Below are 22,691 nucleotides of genomic sequence, written 5' to 3' on the forward strand. Positions count from 1 at the left end.
TAATAATAATAATAATAATAATAATAACATTTAATTAATGTTTAAATAAAATACTGAGTGGTTCTGCATCCTGATGGAGACATAAGGACTCAGGTGTGAAAATCTAAAGCATTTGTCAAAGGAGAAAAGATGCTCCTTACAAAGCTCGTGTTTAAGTATGTATGTCGGTACAGTAGATCTAGAGGTCCCATGTTGTGCTCCTTTTCAGCAAATTTATCAAAGGATCACATATCTCCACAGTGTGTCTTTCAGGGTTTTTTTAGCTAAAAAAACTGCAAAGATGGTTCATTTCAGCATGACTGAGCTGTCAGTTGCAGCTGCAGATGGAAAGTTAGAACAAACTGATGAAACATCAAGGCAATGATTTTAAAAACCTCAAAACTGCTTACAGCGAATCAAGGGAAGATTAAAAGTTAAAAGTGTAGAATGAAATATATGGCCAACTTTGAATTCAAATACACCTTTAAAAAATGTTAAAGCAAAACTAGACCTTCAGTTAAATATAATAAATGCAGCTTAGTTAAAACAATGTATTTTAGCTAACAGATGGGATTCGTGACTGTCTGTGTTCAATGACTAAACAAATCTAAAATGAATTATTACTATTATTATTTATCATAAGTGAATACACAGGGGAAAGTTGGGTTTCAAAAATCAGTAATCCAAATGGTCATTTGTTTCCTGTGTGCAGGTGAGGGAGGTGACAGCCCAGCTGAGCCGGCCGGCCACAGCGAGCTGGGAGTCTCTGGAGCCAGGCACCACCTCCATCTTCTCCTCCACTGACCTGTCTGGGAGACATTTGACTGAAAACAAGAAGAATCAGGCTAAGGTCAAAGATGACAAAGATGAAGGGAAAAAGAGGGGCAGTGAGCAGAGGAGTGCTGCTCAGACAGGTATTCATTGAAAAAGGTTTGGAGGTTTAGAGGGATGTTCAGATCCTGGGCCTGTAAACTCTTAAACGGTCAAATCACCCGTATTACAAGAGATATTTTTTGTCTTTTTCCCGAGTGGTTTCTCTTTATGCAGACAGTTGTGGTTTCATATGTCCAGGTTTGAAGGTATCAGCCTCCAGACTAGTACCATGGAGATGAAGTAAAGTTAGCTTGTGCCACTCACAGCACTGAAAACCTCCATCTCCCATCTGTCAACAGCTCGCTCCAGTCTGAAGGAGGTGGAAGCTTTGGTGGAGCAGCTGTGTGGCCTCACCCTGCCTGACAGACAGAGGGTGAGCCAGGAGGACCAGGAGCAGAGCAACTCTCTGATGCAACACATACAGGTAACCATTCATCTGATTTACTTAATGACTGTGTTGCTGGGTACTTGAGGAAGTGCAGTGTCGAGGGTGAAGCCATTTGGATGTGTGGTCTTTGTATATCAGCCTGTTGTCTTTTGTAACACTTTCACAGTGGGGTCATTCCATGCCAACTCACCTAGGGCCTTCCAGCTGAGGTCATTGATTTTCTTAAAATAAATCAGGCAAAAACACAATTTTTAAATAATGAAGGAGTAATATAACAGCTTTAATTTTGAAATATGTTTTCAATGAATATGAAGATTTTCCCTTCAAAAAGGTTCAAGGAAATCAAAACAATCCTTCTTGAAAAAAAATACAGTTGCAATGTCCTAAAAAGTGGATTTTCCAACTTCGAAGCAAATTTTAGGAAGACTTGTGGCAGTCAGTTTTTGATGTTGCACCAAATGACACTTTGATATGACAAAACTAACATGACTAACTTGAAAAATATACATATTTTTTGTTTTGATGATAAATTTGTTTTTTGTTATTTTAATTTCTGTCATTATCACTGAAAAATCAGCACAAGCTATTTACATGATTATGAGTTCCAACTTTTTCTTGACGTTTCTGGGATATTCAGTATAAAAATCAGCCAAATCCTGTGAAGAATCAGCAATGGCAAGGCTTTAAAGATGCTATAAAAGAATCGCTGAAGTTATAAAACTGAACGCCGAGGGCCTATTTTCCAAAATTCATAACTGAAAAAAATATTTGGAGTAAAACTGTAGGTTTTTGCAAGATTCCATAGTTTAGGTCGAAGGTTTTGCAAATTTTTTGTCAAAAAAAATACATGATATAAACTGGGAAAAGAATTGGCATGGAATGACCCAGTGGTATGTTTTCAGTGATGTCAGGTCTTCATCATCAGGGGGATCAACAGCATGTTCACAACAGCTCACTTACTGCGATTCATTATGAACTGAAATTGAACATAAACTTATCACCACCCGATGTGAAGTTGTTTCTTTTCTAACTTTCAGCTCTCTCACTATCTATTTAAATCAGTGTTCTGTCAAAGCAAGCAACTGATAAAAGTCGAGTTTCCATTTGATTGTTTTTGCTCTGGCTAACCTCTGGAAGAGGTTGATGTAGGATGAGAAAGTCGGCGCCTGGGTACAATCTGGCCTTGAGAGGTGCAGGGAATACTTGCTTGTCCTCCTACAATGTGGTTTACGTGGGGTCAAGAATCTCTATAAGAGATGATGCTGGGTTATAATTTGATGTTGTATATCCTGCTGACTAGATGAGATACCAGCGTAACCAAATAGTAATCCGAGGGAAATGTTATGACCTTATCCATTAGGTCAGGTTTTTGTGAAGGAAGGAATTGGACAGAACAGAGCAGGACCAGAAGTTCCAGTGAGCTGGAAGGCGAGCCACCCACCTTGGAGATCCTAGACCGAGGGAGAGTGAGAGAGAGCGATCCAGTCCCTGAACTAAGCATTAACCACACTAACTGTACACTGGTTTGAAAGTACTCATCTATACTGACTCATTGGACCTCATTGAACGGATATACACACCCACTGGGTCCCAACGATTTTTTTTTTCTTTCAGTAAAGGACAGAAAGAACTTCTTTTTTTTTTCAAGTGTGCACACTTAAGTGGTCTAATTTTATTTCCATCCATCCATTATCTATACACCGCTTAATCCTCACTAGGGTCGCGGGGGGGGCTGGAGCTTATCCCAGCCGACTTAGGGCGAAGGCAGGGGACACCCTGGACAGGTCACCAGTCCATCGCAGGGCCACACCTAGAGACAGACAACCAAGCACACCCACAGTCACACCTACGGACAATTTACAATCACCAATTAACCTCAACATGTTTTTGGACCTTGTGGGAGGAAGCCGGAGAACCCGGAGAGAACCCACGCTGCACGGGGAGAACATGCAAACTCTACGCAGAACGAACCGGCAACCTTCTTGCTGCGAGGCAACAGTGCTACCAACTGCGCCACCTTGCAGCCCCTAATTTTATTTGTTTTGGGTATCTGAATTTCACACTGACATTTCCTTTATTTTATTTTTTTATATAATCATTCGTATGCCATTACTGTGTGTGGTGTTCATTATTGTCATTCATTCACCCAAGGCTCCAGTCGTTCCAAAGGATCTTCTGACACTGGTCCATTATTATCTGCTTTGAATTCATCCATGCCAATTCATAATTACTCGAAACAGGTGTTGCAGTTGCATGTTGACATAGGGATCCCATCTTGTAGGGAGCGCATTCTGTTTGTTCCTGCTACAGATGTTACCGGCTTACCTTTTGTTTGGCTAAAAAGTTGTTCAAATTGGTCAAATCTGATGGAGAAGGAAAAGAAGAAAGAAAAGGCATTCTACTGGAGGAAACTGTATCGCAATTCCAAGCAAGCTCCAAGCAGACCCCAATGTACTTCCTGCACTCACATTACCCAGACATTCTAAACACATGCAGTGTATGGGACTGAGTACACACCGCATGAGTTTAACATGATCAAATCCTTAGATTTATGTTTGCCTTTGTACATATCGATCTAGAATATGTCATATATGTGGATTGCTAACCCAAAACCAATGTTGTGGCAGATGATGCAGTAGAGCACACTGCCTTCACAAGGACATACACGATTTTGACAGTTTGAAAACTAGACTTGCAGGGATACATTTTCCACAACATTGATCGTGATTTAGTAAAAACAGCAATGAATGTTGTATACGTTCCAGGTCTTTTGCTCACACTTGGAGCTGCTTATCCAGCAGCTGTATGCAGTCTCAGAGAAGATGGAGATATTGGCTGCAGCCACTGGGGACACAGATAATGTGAAGTCATCTCTGGCTGAGTATCAGGTGAGGACTGAGCTTCAAAATCCTGTATTATTTATAATCATTTACTTACAATTCAGTATCTTACAGTGCTTAATTTATATTTTGTATATTGTAAGGGATAAAGTGGCATTAAACAGACGGTTAGGTGGATGTAGATGCCATCACTGATGCACTGGTGGACATGTTTCCACATTTGTTAGTGTGTAGGATTTCTCTGTGGGTTTAGTGAAAGAAAATTCACCAATTTCTGTTTCTTATGCAGAAAGGCTCTTTTTGCTGGATCCCATAATTTTCTTGGTTACTCTTAGTTCAGGCATGTACCGATGATAAACCTGACAGTATAGCATCTGCTCAGTATCTGTTATTTTCGGTTTCAGTTGTTCTCTTTCATGCTGTCTCCACTGGGTTTGTGCATTTTGTAGCACTGTGGACAAACATATACAATTACAAAATAGCAAACATGCAGTCATTTTTCATTTCAAATGTTTACAAAAAAAGTGAAAAACCACATATTGATCTGTACTCATCTGGATTTTTAGGCAATTAAAATCATTCAGCACTGCTTAAAGTGGAGCAGGAAAAACAATGACGTGAATTCAACAATACAACCCGAATGTAAAAAGTGTCCACCTCATGGACAGTCTATTCTGTCTACAGTATAATCTGACTGTCTTGTTGTTAGAGCTTTCAGAAAGAGGTGAGCAGCCATCAGCCCCTGACCTCCTGTGTTCTGCACACCGGACAGCTTCTCCTCAGTTGCATCAACAGTACCTCTCCACGTCAGTCTGCCACATGAAACTTTAACAACAAAAACTGAATTGAAAACTTTTGATTCATCTTTGCTTTCCCACTGAATCTGAGTCTACTTTGCGTTCTGTATTCTTATTTGCAGTTTTAAGAGACAGCCTGATGCTGATTGAGAAACAGTCTGGAGCTCTGCAGATCCACATGGAACACTTCTTTTCTTGCATCCTGTCTGCAATGGACAGCCGGACTCAGCAGAGCAGAGAGGATAGCCCTGTGGAGGTTTAGGGTTCTACTTTGTTAACAAATTGCAAGGCATGTCTGAGATATTGATTTATTTGTCTTTTCTTTCTTTAAACTTATTTCCACAACTATGTTTTCAAATGCAGGGGTCTTGTTTATGATTCACAAAAAGCACCAGTGATTAAAAAAAATAACAATAATAATATTCAAGACTGGTACAGGGTCTCAAAGTGCTTCCATAACACTGTAAAGGATTATGTGAATGCTCTATTCTGTCTTCATATTGTTGTCTTTTTCTACTCATTCTTATTGTCACTATTATGCTTTCCAACTTAATACAGGCCCTCAGTTTCAATTGGAAATAATGCATCTGCATCAAAATACAATCCTAAACAAAAGATACCTAAAATGCAATATGAAAAACCCAAGAATTAAATACAAAACATCAACAACACAGATTTGATGCTCAGTGTTGAAAAACTGAGTCATGCTCAAACCCAATTGCTGAGGCTTCATATAAAGCAAAGCTGAGAGAATTGGTTTGTAACGTTTGGCTAAAGTAGCTTTAGCTAAGGCTAACAGCTAGCCTGAACTAGTCATAATGCAGTCATTGCAATGTGCCACATGTGCTTCCAAATGACACATTCTAGGTGGTCCAACAAGTTTTATGGCAAGATAAGAGGTCAAAAAGTCAGTTAATGGCCATAATTCAGCTTTGATCAAACCAGAAGTTACTACATTTTGGCTTTGTAGGGCAAAACAATTGTCTGTCATTGCTCTGAGAAGTAAGACCCTATGAATCAAAAAGATTTGCTGCTCTAACAGCCAAATACTAATCTGATTATTAACGCCAAAGTCAGGAGGTTGCTTTCAGCTTTAAAAAGTCAAATGCATTCATTAAATTTACATTTAAAACTCAATGTACAAAGTGACAATGTAAACTTCTTTAACAGGCAAATTAATAGTATTTTATTATTCTGGGTGTAAACAATAAATTAATTGATAACAAATTAATACTTGACTTTTCTAAAGGAGTGACAAACTGAATGTTCAACGGGTCTTTAAGTACAACTGCCTTTCACATTCCAGTCTAGTTTGTATGACACTTTTTTGAAGAGACGAAAGACAAATGATCACTTCAGAGATCTTTTAACATCTTAGGACAAAATAAGGTTGAAGAAGAAATAATTCAGTTTTGGTAATAATAAAATAGCATTTTTTTTCCTTTTTTATTTAAAGTTTATTTATGCACCACATATAATTAACCAGTTGTACAGTTGTAATATTATTACATAATTGTGCATGGACACACTTTTGTGATATGAAACAGTTGACTCAGCATTTGAGGACATGAACAGCTGTGTCTGACCTTTATACACTCTTTTTCAAAACATCAGCTTTACATCTGTTTCTCACACTGTGATCTCTTACCAGTTACTTGACAGTTATAGTCATACACTGCATTGCACTGAACTGTACAGTATGCCTACTCACACATAATGGTATGCATTTTTAGAAACAATTTTTTTTTCACAGGTATCAGTGACTTTTCTTATCAGCTCCTTTAACAAAGGGTCCCATATGTACAGGACAGGGGGCCATTGTCTGTATTGCCAGCATAACACAACAGCTAGTTTTTTAATGTGTTGTCAATTTTGTTTTATCGCTGACCATTATATTAAAGGATCAGTTCACTTAAATCACAAAACATATATTATGTTGTTTTTTCTTCTTCTCTCCAGCCAGATAGTATTGGTTTTTAATGTCCAGGTTGGGAGATCTAGGTCGCTGGGATTTTTGCCTGGACCAATTCAATTCAATTTTAGTTATTTGTTTACAACATGTCATCACACAGCGCTTAACATAGCAAGGTAAGGACCTTACAAAATTTAAACAGAGAACCCAACAATCCAAAGTAGCCTTTGGACTCCCTCTGAGCAAGTGTTTGGCAACGTTGGGAAGGAACCAACCTTCCCCCCAACCCAAAGGAGGGGGGATAAAAAATAGAATACATAGAGTACAATAGAGAGGAATGTAATTGAGGTAGTGGTGCTTTCAGTTGCAGTACCAAAAAATGGCATTAGAGATACTTCAAAGTAACATCTCCCACCACATTCTGCGCACTGTTACTATGAAAAATCTGCTGTCAGTATACTGTCACCCCTGGAGACCGGATAGATAGATAGATAGATAGATAGATAGATAGATAGATAGATAGATAGATAGACAGACAGACAGACAGACAGACAGACAGACAGACAGACAGATAGACAGATAGATAGATAGATAGATAGATAGATAGATAGACAGACAGACAGACAGACAGACAGACAGACAGACAGACAGACAGACAGATAGATAGATAGATGGATAGATAGATAGATAGATAGATAGATAGATAGATAGATAGATAGATAGATAGATAGATAGATAGATACTTTATTCATCTCCTTGGGGAAATTCAAGATTTTTTTTATGCAGGTAAACAAAAACTACACACTGACTTTAGTTTTTTTTTTCTCTCTCTCTCTTTATTGCACGTTGTATGAAGTGAACTAATACATGAAAATTATTATCCCATTTTATTTGGAAGCATCCTCACTTTACTTTTAGTGCCTTTGATACAGTGTTATCTGTCCATTTGTACCTTCCCCTCTGCCAGAAGTCTAGGCCCCACAGGTCTGCGTCATACTTTATAAATGTTTGTGTGCCCATTCAGCATTTTAACTTTAGGTTTTTTGGGGTTTGTTAATTGTATTAAAGAAAAAAGATTTAACTTTTAAGGCCTTAAGAATCAAATAGTTTTGCATATCTGTGCTACCAGTTTGTATTTTTCCTCAGGAATGAGGTGTATACTGCTTTGTGTGGATGACATCATCTAAGTTTGGAAGTTTCAGTGAAGGAATCCTCTGACAGTCTACATGCAAACCATCAAGAATGCTTGGGTATAAAATAAAATAAAATAAAATGGTTCCTTGAAGACTGATGTCTGTCTATGTAAAGTCAAACAAAGCTGTTTGTTGCTACGGAAAAAAACTAAATTTAAATGAGTGAATCAAACTCACAGATCTTTGGTAAAAAAAAAAAAAAAAAAAGAAGCAGTAACTTCGACTTGGACTGACTCGTTTGCAGCCTGCCTATCTGTGTACAGGTGCTGACATGAGCAGTGATCTTATTATCTGTTTCTTAAGAGAGTGATGACACAGCCATGACTCATGGCACGCACGTGAACTCAAGAAGTTTCTGGATTATTGGGAGACTGTGTGCCATAGAATGCATTATACTGATCATTTTTGATATGGTGTTTAATTTACACCAAGAATACCGTTCGGTACTGTCCACCGCGGTTAATTCAAATGTCAGCTGGAATGAACTCCGCTGCTGACCAAGCTGTGCAGTGAGACCTGGTGGTAAAGTGACCCACTTACTGCTGCTGTAAAGTTCGGTAGATGCAAGAGGAGTGTCAGTGGAAGTTACATTCATGCCCTTGTCGATAAAAGCCCCACTGTCGCCCACAAGCAAATTGTACAATATACAGGTTGTTGGGGGTTATGTTGAAGTCTTTGTCCGGACGTTGTGTAACGTGTGTGCTTTGACATTAACTGCCTCCTCTCTGCCACGTTTCACTAAATGACGTAATCCCTCCTACAGGGCTTGACAGCTCTGTTGCAGCAAACGACTCAGCGAGGAAAAGAGGGAAGCTCCGCCAGCTAGACATCCACCTTTGTCCCCTGTTGGTTCGCTGTAGCGTTACGATTTAAGAACGTGTTTCAAGTCTGTTTTAAAAGTATCCGTAAAAACCAAGCCACATTTTTGTGTTATTCCTGACTTGGCTAACACGCTGGCTAATGTTAGCTATTTCCTGGTTGAAGTTGCAGCCATTTTGGATTTTTACTGAGAAACAGCTAGCTGGCCGTTGTTTTGGGAGCAGTGTTAGCTAGCTATCGCTCCCGTTTTCTTTATTCACCGGGGCTGTTTATCTGCGGACAGACAAAAAGGAGACATTTCACGAAAGGGTATACGCCGTACTACGAGTCAACAATGAATCCTGAATAGTAAGTATCATACTTAAGAACGATGTGTAACGTTTTGTTCAGCTAGCTAGGATTAGCAATGTGCTATCAAGTAAGTTATTGCTGGCAAATAACTTAACGTAAGCAATGGAGCTAAGTTAGCGTCACATGACCGTGGCCTTATTGTCCACCTGTGCCCGCCTGACATACAGCCAACATTTTCAAGGAATATTGGTGGCCTGTTGATAGTAAGCTCTTAATAGTCAATAAACTTCCTCATATCATTCCTAACACTGTTAGCTAGCTGTTGGGCGAAGAGTTGAAGCTTCAGTTTTTCGTTTTACGCTGAGATGTGTCAGGTCAGAGGTGTCCTGTTGAACATTGACTGTCTGCTGTAACTTATTGTGTTTGTGCTTAACAGCTGGTTTCCTTTTAATGAAAAACACAGTTGTCCGCGACGTCACCTACAAGTACCTATTATGTACCTAAATTCATACATTTCTGATGCTAATGACCGTACGAATGTTCCTTTAATTAGATTTTTGATACATGGCACTTAAGTTTTGTCGATTGTAAATGTCTTGCCTCCTTTATTCTGTGTGCGTCATCGCACTACTTTCCTTGCTGCTTTTAACAAACATTACTCTGGCAGCAGGCATCCATTCTTTACGTCGGGGTAGTTGGTTTTACACTTTACCTGACATTGTGGATGAATCAGTTTTCACTGTTGTGGTCTAGTAGTGCTGAAGCAGCCCCTCCACAGCCTCCCAGTCATGTGTTGGATCACATGCCACAGGGCAGGCACTCGATTTCCCCACAGCAATGTTAAGTAATATGTTACTTCAGCTTTCTCGCTGTCTTTGGTTTTCTCTTCCTAAACGTTCACATAGGAATATGAATGTAAAATAATTGCACCTTGTTCCCAAATGTAAAAACTGCTTTGTCCCCTCTGAAGTTGTCATCACTCTAAATAGGGATATTTCATTTCCATACGCATTGTTAGGATGATTAAGCATTGGATTTTAGTGATTCACCTCCTTGGTATAGGCTAGATATTTCTAGATAGTGTTAAAAATGGTCTTAGTCAATAAGAGTCAGTGTCCAAATAAAAACAAGGTACCTTTACCCCACATTTTGGTGTACAGGGTAATTCAGAGCACTGACTACCAAGTATCTGGTTTAAGTAACAACCTATGATGGGACTGCTGGAATTTCTAAATGACACAGCTTGACTCTTATCAATGGTGCATTTTGGATGTTTCTGTTGACCTAAATACTATTATGAATCACAGTTAATAGACTGATGAAATTTGTACATTTAAAGTTGGAGAAAACATGTTGCATTTAATGTCGAAATGAAGTTTGTTTTTTTCCTTAGTTTCAACGCCAGATTTGCAAGGACTCTTCTTTCAGTTAATTTGGTTTTGTTGTCAGAGTTCTTCTTGAGACGTCAGCAATCAGCTTTGCATAGGAACAGCTATTGTCCAGTCACAGACTTAATGAAGAGCGTATGACTGGATTTTTATTTTATTTTTTTAATTTACAATGAGAAGAAGAGGAATAGAGTTAGTCCTTGAAGACAGGACAGTGTTCAGATTACCAGTCTCAAGTGAGATGTGAGAATAAAGTTACATTTATGCTTTCCCTCTCCTGATGCTGGCGATAAACAAGCAGCAACCTAAGATGCAGAAAAAGGAAGTCAGTGCAAAAGTGCCAAAAACAGTACCACAAATGATCACTTGAGGCTTAGTCCAAAGTGAGTCGGTCTCCATAGACCCCCATGATAAAACAGACAACTTTACAGCAGAAATAGACATGTTTATAGCCTGGTACAAACATGATTAGTGTCTGTATAGCTACCTGTATGTGACCACTGTAGGAGGGGTGGATTTAAGGTGCACTCAGTCAAGGGCGTGGCTTTTTTGAGTGACTGATGGATGCAGTTCTCATGCAGTCACTGGCCCCAGAGACATTTGTATAGCCCACCTCAGCTCCACTCACGCTCCACATTTTTGCTCATTTTTGGATTAGCTGGGAGTTAGAAGGAGGCAGGCACTGCTAAGATGGCGACAGCCAGAGCCACCACACTGAGCTTCAAAACCGCTGTTCAGGAAATGTATGCATGGTGTCACAGAGTCTGTCTTTATGTATGGTTTATTGTGGTGCATTATTAGTAGATTTTACTGCAGAAGTCCTTGATATTGAAAAGTGTAGTATTTGTTACATCTCCAAGGCACTGGAGAGGATCAGCAATAATAAGTGGAAACAGAAAAAGGCTGAACATGAGCAGGATTTTGATACACCAGATATCAATCAGGCAAAGTAGTCTATTTGAATTTGTGTAGCTGTACAACCACATAAGTTGCCACATGTGTATTCTGGGGTGGTAAATTGAAGTGGTGGAGGATATAGTTTAGACCTGTGCGTTAGCTGCAGGCTGCTTAGACCTGACTTGTCTCATGATAGTGTAATAGTGGGTGACTAGGCTGGATAATCTCAATGTAACAGTAAAATTTCCTACCCTTTTTGCAGGTAGTCTTATGCCTGTGCTCTTTGAGAATGAAAAGTGAGCCCATCCCAGAGCAGACAGCAAAGACAGACTGCAATCCCAGGAACTTAAAATGTCCTATCCTATCAGTCTTGAAATGTAAAGATAACATAACACAACTTCAAAATGATTCAAAATTGCTTTGAGCTTGTTATAGCTATTTATGACACCTTGTGTACCGAACGTTTCAATCGTTGTTAGACAGCTTTAGTAAATAGCCATTTTGAAACAATCACCGGACTAAGCTTGAGGGTTTTTTCCTGTTTCTCTTACTGTCTCACTCACATTTTTAAAAACTAGTCAGCAAGCCAACTCTGTAATTTTTCTTTCAACTACAATAATAGCATGGGAAATTCTCATTCCAAATCTTAATATTAATAGTATCAGTAATTTCTATATACTCCTTGCTGTCCTAGTAAATGTTGTACATAAGTATGTTGTTTAGTGCTAATAATTCTACCTTGATGTTGTGTGTGGCTCTCTGGAAAGTACCGCTGTATGAGCAAGGACTTTCAGAGATGCAGGACCTCTGGCCCAGGAACAAAACACCTCAATTACTGTAATGTGATCCCTGTAAACACGAATTAGACTAAACTCAGAACTGGGATTGAGAGGTACAATATAGGGCCAAAGAGTACTTCTTTACTCTGTTTTCTGGGATTCTTACTGTTTACTTCATATATCCAGTTCCACGATGATAGTGTATTCACATTTTATTCTGGAAGTGTGGCTGAGCCCAGCAGAGTTCATTGTCCTGAATGGTTCCTTTCCTTGTAAAATACAGATTTTTCAGCTGCTTGGCCAAAATATGTTCGCACCTATGGTATATTTGCATTTACCAAAAAGTGGCAGTAAAGTAGAACGGCACATCAAGATTTGACCAAGTGTGACATTTTAAATTGCCCTTGAGTTTCCTTTCTATGGCAGGTACTTATGTTGTTGATCTGTAACTCACTTACTTGGTTTACAATTTCTGAATATCCTCTAACTATCATTTTTTCCCCCTTGTCTCACAGTGACTATTTATTCAAGCTGCTCCTGATTGGTGACTCGGGTGTTGGAAAGTCTTGCCTTCTTCTGCGATTTGCAGTAAGTTTCCCTGCGATAGTACATGAAGTGCTATTAACTCTATTTTCCTTTAAGCAGGCTTGTGGTTTTACAGGCTAACAGTCTTTTGAGTTTTACTTTGAACAGTCTTCAGCTGGACAACAATACTTCTTAGCAATTTTAGCTTGGTTTCTTATTAACACAATAACAAACTTTCTGATTATCTCAGTGAGTTTCAGAAGCAGCATGTGCTGCTTGTATTTACAGACTCAAGCAGTTAACTTGCATGTAACTCATTCACTCGCAGTGTAACTTACTTCAATTTGTATGCAGTTGAATGTTTTTCCCTGCCAACACCCTAACGACTTTCCACTAAAGTTAGTAGTCATTTATGGTACTGTTTGTGTGTGCACATATATTGTGAAGCAGGAAGTGAACAGGATGTGTGAGCCATTCACTGACTCTGTTTCTCTCTGCAGGATGACACATATACGGAAAGTTACATTAGCACGATTGGTGTGGACTTCAAAATACGAACCATAGAACTAGATGGAAAGACCATTAAACTTCAAATTGTGAGTAACCTACGGCATCACTTTTGCATTGCAGAGTGCTTTTATATTGTGTATATATGTATTTTTGTACTGTCAAATTCCATATAATAGCTCAAACCAACAATGCATTAGTCTGTCTTTCGTCTTACTGACACTGTGGTTTGCATCTCCAAGTCCATGCAGTCAAAATCATTTCAGAGGGTAAAATTAATGAAGAACAGTTTAAATTCTTTCAAGTTTTTCTCCACATTGTGTTAGACCATATCCTTCCCATATTTTTGAAAGAAAGCTAGCAACACTAAATTCTACCTGTAGTCAAACGTACCAGAAAACATGTTTGATATTCAATGACATTTGCGTTACCTTAACTTGTATACACAGAAAGAATAAACATGGTGTATCACCAGTCTGCATTTATGGAGTAAAACTGGACAGGTCCTAAGAGTTTCTGGGTACATGTTTATTTAATTTGCTGGCATATCTAGCCAGTTTCTTAATGTTCCCCTAAGTTTCAGCTGCATTTTGGAGCATTATTTTAATATACAAAAAAAACCTTGACCAGCTCTTTTTTTTATCAGAAGAAGGCATGAAATGTGAACACATTAAACCTCATTTGGTCTTATGAATATATGGGGCAGCAGGATGGTGTATGTGGAACTCAGTCAAATTACACTACAGTGTGTAGGTTAATGGTCATGAAAGAATATGTCGCTCACTACTAAAGTGTGGCCTATTATTGTGATTTTATTATTTCTTAGACAACAATGAAGCTGACTTCATGGCACAAACGATTAAATATATAATTCTTTGGAAACACACACAGAACTTGTACTTGGAAAACATTCATTGATGTTTTGAGGCTGCATATATGATTTGATGACAAGAAGAAAAAAAATAGAATATCAGCAGCCTTTGCATGAAATATAGTTAACCATTTAAAGAGTGAGAAAATGATGTAAACTAAGAGTGCTGCATGATATTGGCATTGTAATGACTTTCAGTGAAGACTTATAAAGGCCAGTTAATGTTTTCCATTTCTGTGTGTCCCTAAAAATCATCATCTGCCGAAGACTGTACAGACCATCTGCAGACATCCATGTGCATCCCAAAATTTGTGCCTGCACATATTGTACACATTTCTAGCATGCTAGAAAAGCAAATACTTGTTATGAGAAAATGCTGTGTGAAGACATTCACCTTGATACACACCTTTTTATTTTATCATTAAAAGAGTTGTAGCTGAAGTAGTCATTGCCACACTTTAGCGGTGCTTTGATTTGTACATGCTTTCCATCACGGTGCCCAAACTAAGTGGAAAGTCTAAAATTCTCCAAAGGTTCTGTGCTGTGCCTGCCCACTTTGACCACTGACAGAGTGCTACAGCCCAGTCTGTTACTAGCTGGTATATCCATCCACGGGAACCCTGTGTGTTTTTCTGTGTTCAATGTGAGGGGCAGTTTCAACTGTTGACGTGCACCTACGGAACTGTGTATGTGTCCGCTGTCTGCGTTTAAAGTCTGAAGTGGTCAGTGCACAGGGATGCAAAATCATCAATTGTCTGTAATGTCCTAAGAGATTTTTAGACACGTAAAGAAAGCAATAAATACTGTAATTTGTGTTACTACTTGAAAGTATTGCCCAATAAATGGGCAAATTTGATGATCTTTAATATTGCTTATAGTGTTTTTTATGATGCCATTTGTATTTAAAAACTATATTAATTGTGTAGCTGTTGTCTTTGTAAATCCTGTTATCAACTGAATTATCTTTCTCCTTTGACAGTGGGATACAGCAGGGCAGGAGAGGTTTCGTACAATTACGTCCAGCTACTACAGAGGTGCTCATGGGATCATTGTCGTGTATGATGTCACAGACCAGGTCAGTTGAACACCACACTATTTCATATTTATTAGTTTATTTTGTGTGTTCACCAGCAGATGTGATTTCACCTTGAGCAGACATTTTAATTTAATAGTTATTAAACATCCTGCAATCTAAATGGGTACCCAGAATTTGATGAATTTTTGAATTTCACTATATGGTTTTTGGTTGCTGGGTTAAGCACAAGTGGTATTGTGGAGTGGTACATGACAATTACATGTGATCTACTAACTTCAGTCTGTTTATACCTGGGAAAACAAAAGTGATTTTCTGTATGTAAATACCTGCTGTGGAACTTCTCTTCAGTTTTAGTTAACTTTGTTTACCACGTCATGAGCTAAGGGCCGTTACAGTCAGCTGCGATTAGAGTCCATACTGCAGCCACACTGTCATCTGAATGCTTGTTCAACTTAGAAATAAGAGACTAGGTTCCACTGCTATTTATTACGTGTTGCAACTCTGATGTTTGCCCAAAGTATAAAAATGATATCTTCTCTACTGTAGCACTTCACTTGTATATAGATACAATGTTTCTGTGTGTCAGTGTTCAGAAGCTGTAACATCACTCCACAGTATTTCATGATTTGCTTTCGTTTAATGTCTTATACTTTCAAAACTGTCCTCCAATCAAAAAGCTCCCCTTATTGCAGTAAAAAGTCTTAAATATGGCTGAAAGTATGCTGATTTCCTATAGTAGCATATCTGACTCAGTGCTATGTTTTATGTGTTTCTTGTCTCAGGAGTCCTTCAACAATGTCAAACAGTGGTTACAGGAGATTGACCGCTATGCCAGTGAAAACGTCAACAAGCTATTGGTTGGAAACAAATGTGACCTGACGACAAAGAAAGTGGTGGATTACACAACAGCAAAGGTAAGGCACATACAGTTGCACTCAAAATTATTCAACCCTCATTGCAAATCAGATTTATTGGAAAAATTTACAAGCTTTTAGCTGATTAACAACTCAGGCAAGAACAATTTAAATAGCTCAACACAACTAATCTTATATGTGGTTTCTCCAAATGCCACTTTTAATGACTACTGCTGTCTCAAAATTATTCAACCCCCTGAATAGAATCCCACATAAGAGCACTCATTTGCAACTCAGGCGTTGTTTAAGCACACCTGACGTCACTAGTCAAGGGCTTCATTAGTGGCATTAGATGTTTTTGAAATCGAACAAAAATACCTGAACTGGCTTTGGGGTTTCTTCATAGCAACGTTTGATTGCTTGTTAGAAATATGGTTAAGTCAAGAGAATTGTCCCAAAACTTTGGAGAGGAGATCATTGCCTTGCACAACCAAGGAAAATGATACAAAAAGATAGCAAAAGCACTGAATGTTCCCATAGATACAGTTGGAAGTATAGTTTGCAAGTTCAAAGTTAAAAAAAAAAAAACAGTGGCTCACTACATGGACATGGTAGAAGAGGAAGCTATTAGCAGCTACCACCAGATGTCTGAGGAGGCAGGTGGCCAAGAACCCTCAAGTGACTGCAAAGGACCTGCAGCAAGACTTGGTGGCAGCAGGCACTGAGGTTTCAGTGTCAGTAAGGCGTGCACTAAACGCTGAAGGTCTCCATGCCCACACTCCAAGACATACACCACTACTGACCCAAAAGCACAAGAAAAGTCACCTCCAATACACTCAAAACCATGCAAATAAGCCATAGAAGTTTTGGGATTCTGTTCTGTGGAGCAGTGAAACAAAACTGGAACTTTTTGGGCCCATGAATCAGTGGTACGTCTGGAGGAGGAACAATGACACATATGCTGAAAAAAACACCGTGCCTACAGTGAAGCATGGTAGTGGCTTGGTGTTGCTCTGGGGCTGCTTTGTGTCTTCTGGCACTGGAAAACTGCAGCATTTGGAAAGCAAGATGGATTCAGTCCAGTATCAGCAAATCGCAGGAGAAAATGTCATGCCTTCGTTGAGGAAGCGTAAGCTTGGGCGTCATCGGACTTTCCAACAGGACAATGATCCCAAGCATACCTCAAAGTCCACCGAGGCTTGGCTTCAGAAGAAGTCCTGGAAGATGCCAGAGTGGCCATCGCAGTCGCCTGACTTGAGTCCCAAAGCAAATCTTTGGCGGGAATTGAAGAAGGCAGTTGCAGCACGCAAACCCAAGAATATTAGAGCACTGGAGGTTATTGTCCATGAGGAGTGGGCTAAGATTCCTTGGGAATGCTGTCAGAACCTGGTGTCTGGTTGTGCATCACGTTTGCAGCAGGTCATAGCAGCAAAAAGGTGCTCTAGTCTCTAAGGTGCTTGTTAAGAAGGGGTTAATAGTTTTGAGACAGCAGTAGTCATTAAAAGTGGTATATTGTGTTGAATTTGGAGAAACCACCTGTCATATAAGTTGTGTTGAGCTGTTTAAATTGTTCTTTTTTGAACTGTTTATCAAAAACAGCTGAAAGTTTGTAGATTTTGCCAATAAACCTGATTTGCAATGGGGGTGAAATAATTTTGAGTGCAACTTTTCTTTCTTACTCCCACAAACAGTAGCTCTTGTAATCTTTTTCATGTCACAACAGTTTTTGTGTTTAAAGGTTACTATCTTGTGCTGTAGCCTGACTGTCTTTGCACTAGTATATCATGTAGAGTTACCCTTTAAACTTCCCTTTTCCTATGAGAAACTCGGGTTAGCCTTGGTGAAGGTAGCAAGTGCTTTTAGCAACACAAACAAAATTCCGTTCTCCTGGTATTCACCTTAAGTCCTCAGCAAGCTTCAAATGAACCAATCAGCCTGTTCTTAATGGCTTCACTCAAGCGTCTGGTGGAAAGTCTGTGGTCATAGCCTGAATTCATCATCCATCCAGACATTTATGATGCTCACAGTTAATGGGTGTGAAGTGACAGAAGTAGTTTTGTTAATAATGGACAAAAGACAACTTGAGAGGGAGAATGACACCCTACCTACTGCCTTACCTCCGTACACCTCACCAATCCAACAAGTACTTTATTTGTAGCCTATTGATTTAAGGCCAAGTCTGCATGCAGCTCAAAATTTCTAAATGCACAGACTGTCCGCACTGAAAGCACACTTGCTGTGCATGTGCCTGGAAGACAAGTGGTGCTTAAAACACATTTGGTATGAAGAGAGACTGTATGATAACCCTTACATTCCTCATAAACAGAGTTGTATTTAAAGTAGTCACTGCTGGACGTTAGATTAGCTTTAATTTGTACATAATTTCTATTGACAGACCCCAAACACAGGATGTCCTCATTTCTCCAGAAATCCTGTGCTATGTTCACACACTGTGCTCAGTACACCTCAGGAATAATCACTGATATGGTGCTACAGCATGAACTGTGACTCGCTGGTATTTCCTCATGTGTTTTTGTGTTCGATATGAGGGGAAATGCAACCGCCATGTAGCAGACCTGTGCAGCTCTATTGTAATATAAACTGAGCCAGGTCTGTGTCTCCGGTCCACTTATTGGACTGCGCACACAGACATGGCATGAAATTGGCTATTAAGGAGCCTGTTGATTCTCCCCTATTTGCTTGTTGGGTAGTCAGATAATTTAGAAACCCCTTCTCCCAACACTTCCTGATGTCAGATTTGAGGGTTGTGTGTGTATCTGTCCAAAATCAATAATCCAACATTCACACCCCGTCATATTGGTCACTTTTTTCTCTTCTTCTTTTTTTTTCTTTTTTTTTCTTCTTTTGGTTATACAACTATTTGTGCCACTTTACATGTGAATTGGCATGTGAAGCCAAGAGATTGTCTGAAAATGTTAATTTCTACATATTTAAACAGCATTGAGTGTTCCCTCAGTGTGAGTGCAGGTTTTTCACTCTAACTTTAAATTCTGGGTTTTTTGAGCAGCAAAAATTGAACTATGTCAGTGGGTGGACAACACATTGTACAGACTAGTTCTGATACATATGGGATTGTCATCCATGCACACCCCCAGACAGACATCTACTTGCGTACATTTGCATATGTGAACACATTCAGGCAGCAAATTCTTAAGCTATGCTCACTTTTGTCATTTAAAATTCTAATATTAATAATAACATAATAAAAACATCTTTCCTAGACTTCTGTTAGCACTGAACATTTTGTGAAAAAGCTATTGGATCCAAGTCATTCAAAGCAGTGAATCACCGTAAGAGTGCATCGACTCTCGGTGGCACCCGAGGCTTTAAGTTTCTTCATTGCACTGTTACACCTCATTACTCATCATCACCACAACATTAAAACCCCTCACAGGTTAGGAGGCGTCAATGCAATGTTGTGCTTGGAAAACCTTGGGTCCTGCCGTTCATGTGGCGGTTACTTTGACATGTACTTCCCACCTGAACTTTGTCACAGACCAAGTATGTTCCTTCACGGCAGCAGCACTCTGTGACAACAGCTGCCTCCCATAGCAGGACAGTCTGGCCTGCCACACACCAAAAATTGCTCTGTAATGGCTTGAGGACTACAAAAAAAAAGACCCCAAGCCATTGGCGTGGCTTCCAACCTACCCAAATGTGATTATGCACCTAAGGGAGTCACTGGAACAAACCCCATCCAGCCTGCAACTCACAGAACCCGAAGGACCCACTGCCAGCATTCCTGTGCCAAAAACCACAGGACACCCCCAGACGTCCTGTGTCCATGTGCTGGTGGCTCAGAGCTGTTTGAGTAGTCCACAGCATTGGGCAGGTCATCATAATGTTACAGCTCCAAATAAGGGCTTGGAAGTACTGAAAATCAATATCAAAATCAGTTGTTATGTTAATCTCTTGATTGATTATATTGATGTCTTATTAAATACACTGATATAAAGGTTCTCTGCCCTCATAGTAAAGGTCTGGCAGCAGTGGAAGAGTACTCTAACTGCTTTCTTAAGTCAAACAAGTGAAAGAAAGGAAATTTGAAAAAAAAAAGCAATCTAATTTCTCTTCTTAATTTATTTTGTTTGTTCTTCTTAACTGATAAGTACAGTACCAGATCAGTAAGCTGTGTCAGGAAGAGTAGTTGGGATGTTTGTCCCATGTTTTTCTCCTGTCATGGGTTTTAGGTTGGCTTTGCACAAAAAACAAAAAGAAGAATCTAACAACTGCAAAAAAAGACACCTAAACCCCTGTCATCTGTCCCTTTGTTGTGTTCAGGAGTTTGCAGATTCTCTGGGTATCCCCTTTTTGGAAACCAGCGCCAAGAATGCCACTAATGTGGAGCAGGCCTTTATGACCATGGCTGCTGAAATAAAGAAGAGGATGGGCCCCGGGGCCACAGCTGGGGGAGGGGAGAAACCCAACGTGAAGCTGACTCCAGGTACTACTGTCAAGACTTCATCAGGAGGATGCTGCTGAGAGAGAAACCTGTTCCACTTTGGCCCTACCCTCTTGCTCTGCAGGCCTGCCAGCCTTGCTGCCACCCCCTTCTAAACTCCACTGTGTCCCAGCAAAGCCCCACAACAACCAGACAGAATCGGAAGACATGATTCACGTATATGTGAGATTAAGATGAAGTTGCCTGTATTTGTACTGTACATAATGTAGCCGCACTACCAAAAAACAATTAAAGCATCCTTCTTGTCATACTGTCCTGGTATTAATGACAGATTCTACCAATAGGGCCAAGTCAAATGATCACCTGAGTCCCCATCGTACCCCGTGTGAGACATCTCAGAGACGACTCCTTTATTTGGTCCTCTGAATGCAGGTTCATGAGAACTGTGTGTGTGTGTGCGCGTGTGTGTGTAGTGTATGTGAATGTCAGTTTCTCTGCATTCCTACAGCAGGGTTGGAAAATGAATCAGTTCCATTTTTAAGTTTCTGTTTGATTGGACCTTTTCTGTTGTTTCTTTTTTTCTTCTGTGATCAAATTTCTGTCTTTCTCAGTGTATGTCAGTCAGCCTGTCTCCATTTGAAGGTGTTTCTCATTTTTCTCACCAGCCTCTGCACAAGTATCTCAACTGTCCAGCATCTAAATTCCAGTGCATCAGTATATGTACATAAACATTATGTATATATATATATGTAAAATCTGATTTGCCAGTTCTGCTGTGTTCAATACTTTATTGAAATGGTCTTGACTCTTTTTCTTTGCATTAAATATGTGGCTGAAGACAACTGTAAGTTTGTTGCTCAATATGTAACACTTAAACTGAAAATAAATATTGTACTACCAGACTCTATGAAATGGAAGGATGTGTCTGCAGTTTTTGGTGATATGTAGAAAACATTTTTGATTTATTTATTCTACAGTCATTTGGTATATCTACTGCCAGATACATAGGGTCCACAAACTGCCGTGTGTAATCTCAGTACAGAATTGCATATATATAAAATACGATGTTCTCTTGTTTTCATAATAAAGACAACTGAAATCAGTTTGAAAATAACTCTGGGACCAGTGTTTGCTGCATGTTAGAATTGTACTTAATTGTGCATCTATCTGTGAAGGTCTTGTCACAAGACAGTGACCGTAGATGTGTGCCTGTGGACACATGCACATTAGCTTAGTGAACCACATTTCTGAAGCTGCTGCATTTTGCTCTAGTTTCCAGTAAACACATGTCAGCAGGTTTGCAGGAAATCATACAAAGTTCCAGCTTACTGTTGTGCTTGGTTGACTGGTGGAAGACTGAATCATTGGATTGTCAGGCGAAAGGAAGGATCGAAGTGAGCACTTCCCTAAAACATGATATCGGAAATGTTAAATGGAACATGTCAAGTAGAAATACACTGACCCCCGTCTGATCAGATTGCCTTGAAACCTTTGAAGCAAATGCAGTTTACTCAATGTTCAACTGTTAACTATCCTAAAAGAAAATAACAGAGCAACTGAGAAAGGAAGTACAATTTTCACTGATTGCCAAGAGAATAGACATTTCTTGCCAAGTAAAATGAGGCAGGAGTATGATATAATAATTATACATAATAGTATAAATGCGGCACAAGTACATTGCAAAAGATAATAGGTGTGTTGAACAGTTTATTAATCCCCATGGAAATCATTGTGTTACAGCTTCTATGTCACATAAATCTAGCAAATGGATCAGAGAAGAAAGGAAAGGAGGAAAGGAGTTGATATAAAAGCTACAAATAATGGTAAGGAACATATAAGAGTTTGATGAAAGTGCTGAAGTGGAAGGGAAGAAAGATGTACAAAAAGGACAAACATAGGGAACAGAACGACAAATGAAGCTCATGTTTTATAGTCTGTTATATGTTGTCTAGGTCTGTGCCACCTCTGCTGGCACCCATCTGAAACTACAACAGCAGATGGGGATGGAGCGTCAGTGGCTGATGATATATATTCCATCAGAACAGTAAAATTAGACATTGTCATGAAGTTCGCTGACTCGTGAGCTTTTTAATAACCTTTATTCGGACTATGACAACAGCTCAACCGGTATTACCCACCATGCTCTAACTCTGGCTCACGGTGATCATAACAGAATCTTGTTCTGCTGCACACATACGCTCTGAAATATCTGAAACTACAGCGACCCCTAGTGTCTCCAACAGAACTGTAGATAAAACACATCACAGACATCAACAGTCAACCAGTCATTGGACTGTTGTACGCATGAGAACAGCCCCC

General features: G+C 39.4%; 2 protein-coding genes across 4 annotated transcripts in view; both read left to right on the forward strand.

Annotated features, from left to right (window-relative positions):
* cep68 (centrosomal protein 68) overlaps positions 1-6,802 on the forward strand; it is a 16,620-nt gene extending 9,818 nt beyond the window's left edge. For 2 of the 3 annotated variants that reach the window (XM_008301568.1, XM_008301569.1), the window contains exons 5-9: positions 692-893; positions 1,152-1,276; positions 4,006-4,128; positions 4,790-4,886; positions 5,000-6,802. In XM_008301568.1, the coding sequence (XP_008299790.1) occupies positions 692-893; positions 1,152-1,276; positions 4,006-4,128; positions 4,790-4,886; positions 5,000-5,139 (687 nt within the window). In that variant the 3' untranslated portion in view covers positions 5,140-6,802. The remainder of the gene's footprint in view (positions 1-691; positions 894-1,151; positions 1,277-4,005; positions 4,129-4,789; positions 4,887-4,999) is intronic. The other variant, XM_008301570.1, reaches the window with a different exon arrangement.
* Positions 6,803-8,719: 1,917 nt separating this feature from the next.
* Positions 8,720-21,486, forward strand: LOC103372045 (ras-related protein ORAB-1). Its single transcript, XM_008301571.1, has 6 exons — positions 8,720-9,149; positions 12,672-12,744; positions 13,182-13,277; positions 15,039-15,134; positions 15,878-16,009; positions 20,252-21,486. Exons 1-6 carry the CDS (start codon positions 9,136-9,138, stop codon positions 20,450-20,452), a joined length of 612 nt encoding a protein of 203 aa, XP_008299793.1. The 5' UTR covers positions 8,720-9,135; the 3' UTR covers positions 20,453-21,486.
* Positions 21,487-22,691: the final 1,205 nt, after the last annotated feature.

Source organism: Stegastes partitus, unplaced genomic scaffold, assembly GCF_000690725.1.
Source record: "Stegastes partitus isolate 25-593 unplaced genomic scaffold, Stegastes_partitus-1.0.2 Scaffold1686, whole genome shotgun sequence".
NCBI lineage: Eukaryota > Metazoa > Chordata > Actinopteri > Pomacentridae > Stegastes > Stegastes partitus.

Excerpts from the sequence above, each read along its gene's own strand:
- LOC103372045 (XM_008301571.1), top strand. Across the intron at positions 12,745-13,181 it reads GCCTTCTTCTGCGATTTGCA|GATGACACATATACGGAAAG; the intron begins GTAAGTTTCCCT and ends TTCTCTCTGCAG. Across the intron at positions 16,010-20,251 it reads TGGATTACACAACAGCAAAG|GAGTTTGCAGATTCTCTGGG; the intron begins GTAAGGCACATA and ends TGTTGTGTTCAG.